This window comes from Parus major, chromosome 2 (assembly GCF_001522545.3).
Source record: "Parus major isolate Abel chromosome 2, Parus_major1.1, whole genome shotgun sequence".
NCBI lineage: Eukaryota > Metazoa > Chordata > Aves > Passeriformes > Paridae > Parus > Parus major.
Window position 1 is genome coordinate 31,682,463 of NC_031769.1, and position 3,340 is coordinate 31,685,802.

Consider the following 3,340-nt stretch of genomic DNA (forward strand, 5'->3'; position numbering starts at 1 on the left):
ATAAAAATAAATTACCTTTGTCTTTTCGGGACCGAATGTTCAACTTCTATGAGTTTCCCATGCAGCTCCACTTTACCTGCCGAGATAAACAGAAAGGGGAAAATATTCGAGCGCGGCTGTGCGTCCCCGTCTCCAGGAGCGGGCTCGCAGGGGTGCGAAGCAGGAAACAGGAGCGCAACACGTTAGCCCATTCATCGGCAGCCGGGGCAGCGGCGGAGCGGGGCCGCGGCGCCCGGGAAGGCGGCACAGCCCGGCGCCCGGGGCCGCGCCGCTGCCGCGGGAGAGCCGCGCTGCCCTCGGCGGGGCCCCTTCCCCCGCCCCGCGCTGCAAACAGCCCGCGAAACGTCGTGTGCGGGAGCCGGGCTGGGCCCCGTCTCGGGGAGGGGGAGCGGGGGCTCCGCTACCCCCCGCGCCGCCAACTTGGGGCGATTTTCTGCGCGGAAGCGGGCGGGAAGGGAGCCGAAGCGAGGCGCGGAGCGCAGCCCGAGCCCATCTCCTCCGAGGCAGCCGCTCCCCGCAGACCTGAGCCCATCTCCTCCGAGGCAGCCTCTCCCGGCAGACCTCCGCAAAGCCGCTTCACGCAAAATTTTTTTTTTTTTTTTTAAGCACACAAAAACAGGATGTCGGGGCCGGGAGCCGGCGCTGCTGGAGGCGGTGATGGGTGCGTGAGAGCAGCGAAGAGAAACCGAAATAAATAGCAGGGCAGCGAGGGGCGGGGGGGGGCAGGCAGGGCTTCCCCCTCCCAAGTTTGGAACAATTCGGCGGCTCGCCCCCAGCCCCGCGGCCTAAGCCAAGCCGAAGGGAGCCTCAGCCCGCTCCGGGGGGGTCCAGCTGTGCTCGGGGTGGGTGTGTGCAGCCGCTGCCCCGCGCACGGCTCCGCGCCCGCAGCCCGCCTCCGCCTCACTGCACTCACCGCCCCCCCTCCCCCCCAATGCAGCGAGGGCCCCCGGCCGGGCAGGGCTGGCCGCGGGGCTTGGAAAAACATGGGAACCGCCGCGCCGCGGGTCCCTGGGCCCAGGCTCCCGCCCCTCCCCGGCCACTCCCGGGGGGCCGCCGCCGCCGCGTAAGCCCCGCGCAAAGGCTCCACGGCAAGGCCGGGCGGCTCCGGCCGCGCTCGGAAAACAACAGTTCCCACCTCACCTGGGGGCGGAGGGAACGGGGACCCCCCCGGCCCCCCTCAGGGCAGCGGCGCGGCCCAGGCCGGCGCTGCAGCCGCTCCGCGGCCGCGGAACAGAGCGAGCGGCGGGAGCCGTCGGGGCTGCGGGGGGAGGGCGGGGGTGGTGGAAGGGGCCGCTCACCTGAAAGTGCCTCGATGGCCTTCATGGCCCAGCTCTCGTCGGGGCAGTCCACGAAGGCGTACCCCGTCTTCACCAGGAACTGGCCCGAGAAGGGTATCTTGGAGTCCTTAAAGAGACTTTCCAGGTCGAGAGGGCTGACGTTCTCGCCGAGGTTGCCGATGTAGAGCTTGTTCATCTTCCTGGCGGCTCGGGGAGGCGCGCACCGCGGGCTGCAACCCTCGTCTTGCGAGAGGAGGTGGGGAGGAAGGGGGAAATAAAACAAAATGCGATGGAGGAAGGAGAGAGCGAGAGAGAGAGAGAGGACAGGGAGAGGGAAAAAAAAAAAATCAGATCTGCAGCTTGTGTCCCTCCCTCTCTCTCTCTCTCAAGGGGTAAAAAAAAGGGGAAAAAAAAAAAAAAAAAAAAGAAGAAAGAATGGCCAAACGGGAGCCCTAAGTGCCTGCCGTGCTACCCGGGCGCATGGGGGGCACGGGGGAAACACCCAGCGCCGGGGCCGCGGATGGCGCGCTGAGAAGAGGAAAAGGAGGAGGGGAGGGGAAAAAAAAAAACTACTTTTTTTGTCTTGCCCCCAAGCCCCTTTGGCAGCAGCAGGCGGACTATGAAAATGTCACACTACGTGCATGCAGGCGCCGCCTCTCCGTATTAAAAAAAAAAAAAAAAAAAAAAAAAAAGAGAGAGAGGGGAGGGGGGAGGGAAGGACGGAGAGAGAGAGAAAAAAAAATTACTTGAATATTCCGGCTTTTTGAATGAGCCACGTGTTCAAACTACAAATCAACTTCTCACGTGAGGAATCCCAGCTCTTCAATTAGCGAGTGGATGGGGCGCACACACACTCACGGAGGAGGAGGAGGAGGATGGCTGGGGTGAAGGACGGGGAGAGGGGTGGGGGGAGGCTGGACAGGACAGGACAAGTTTAGAGAGGGCCGGAGGGCGGGGGAAATGGAAACCGGAGTTGGGTGGGCTCCGGTCTGCGCCGCCTCTGCCCTTCCGCCGGGGGAGTCCGCTCTGCGCGCCCCCTCCGCCCAAAAACGGCTGGGCGGCCGCACCTCCCCCCGTGTGAGCGGGGTGTGATCCCGGGGAGGGAGGGGAAAAGGCACCGCAATGCCCGCCCCCCCGCCCCGCTCCTCCCCCGCCGTGCCAGGCGGTGGGGATTATTCATCGGGGTCGTGCCTGGGCGATCCCGCTCCCCGGCAGAATGGGTTGGGGGGAGGAGGAAAAGGGAGAGGAAAAAGAGGGGGTGCGATGGCGGGGGGAGGCGGCCGGGGAGAGAGCGGGATCTGCTCCCGCGCAGCGCCGCCGCGGCTGCGTGCTGGGGGGCTGCGGGGCGGGGGCGGGGGGTCCCTCTAGCCCCGGAGGAGCCCCATATGGTAATGATCCCGCATTACTCGCGGTGCCCCTTGCGCTGAGTCTTACGGAAAGGAGAAAGAGGGGGAGAGGGAAAAGAAGAAAAAAAAAAAGACAAAGGGGTGGAGGAGAGTTGGGGGATGATGAAGAAGAGAGTCCTGGGGCGAGGGAGCTGCCCGGCCCGGGGAGGGGCGGGGGGCCGCGTTCCCTGCCCATCTGGGCAATGGTGGACGGCGTGGGGGGAAACGCGAAGGCACCGTTGCCCTCGGCTGGTAACGGCACACAAAGGGATTTGGCGACCCCCCTCTTTTCCTCCCCCCCTCCCCCTGCCCGGTCTAAGGAACCATTCATAATTCTCCACATTCGTACAGATACAATGGTGGGCTTGTGGGGGAGGGGTTTGGGGGTGTGGAGCCTTTCCAGTGCAAACAAAACGTTGCCTGAAGATGAAGAAAGGATACGGAAATGAAAGCCAGCACTGTGTTTAATATAGCGATCTAGTAGGTTTTGTTTAATAATTCAACGCACTTTAGCCGAAGGTTTCATTTATTCCGTGGTAGGCTTCTTGTGGTACGTTTTAATAGGTATACCCATGGAAAATGGTTAAATACTTTTATTAGTGAGCAGTGACTGGATTTCCACATGTCCTGTAGTATGTCTGGAAATCTGTAGTAAAGAGGAACGCTTCCTAGCTTTGT

The 3,340-nt window shown here is 62.8% G+C and overlaps 1 protein-coding gene across 1 annotated transcript in view; it reads right to left on the bottom strand.

Annotated features, from left to right (window-relative positions):
- The window catches only part of IGF2BP3 (insulin like growth factor 2 mRNA binding protein 3), a 112,546-nt gene extending 110,301 nt beyond the window's left edge, over window positions 1-2,245 (bottom strand). The window contains exons 1-3 of the mRNA XM_015618398.3: window positions 2,024-2,245; window positions 1,299-1,520; window positions 16-76 (exon numbers count right to left, since the gene is read on the bottom strand). Of these exons, the coding sequence (XP_015473884.1) occupies window positions 16-76; window positions 1,299-1,473 (236 nt within the window). The 5' untranslated portion in view covers window positions 1,474-1,520; window positions 2,024-2,245. The remainder of the gene's footprint in view (window positions 1-15; window positions 77-1,298; window positions 1,521-2,023) is intronic.
- Between the last annotated feature and the right edge of the window lie 1,095 nt (window positions 2,246-3,340).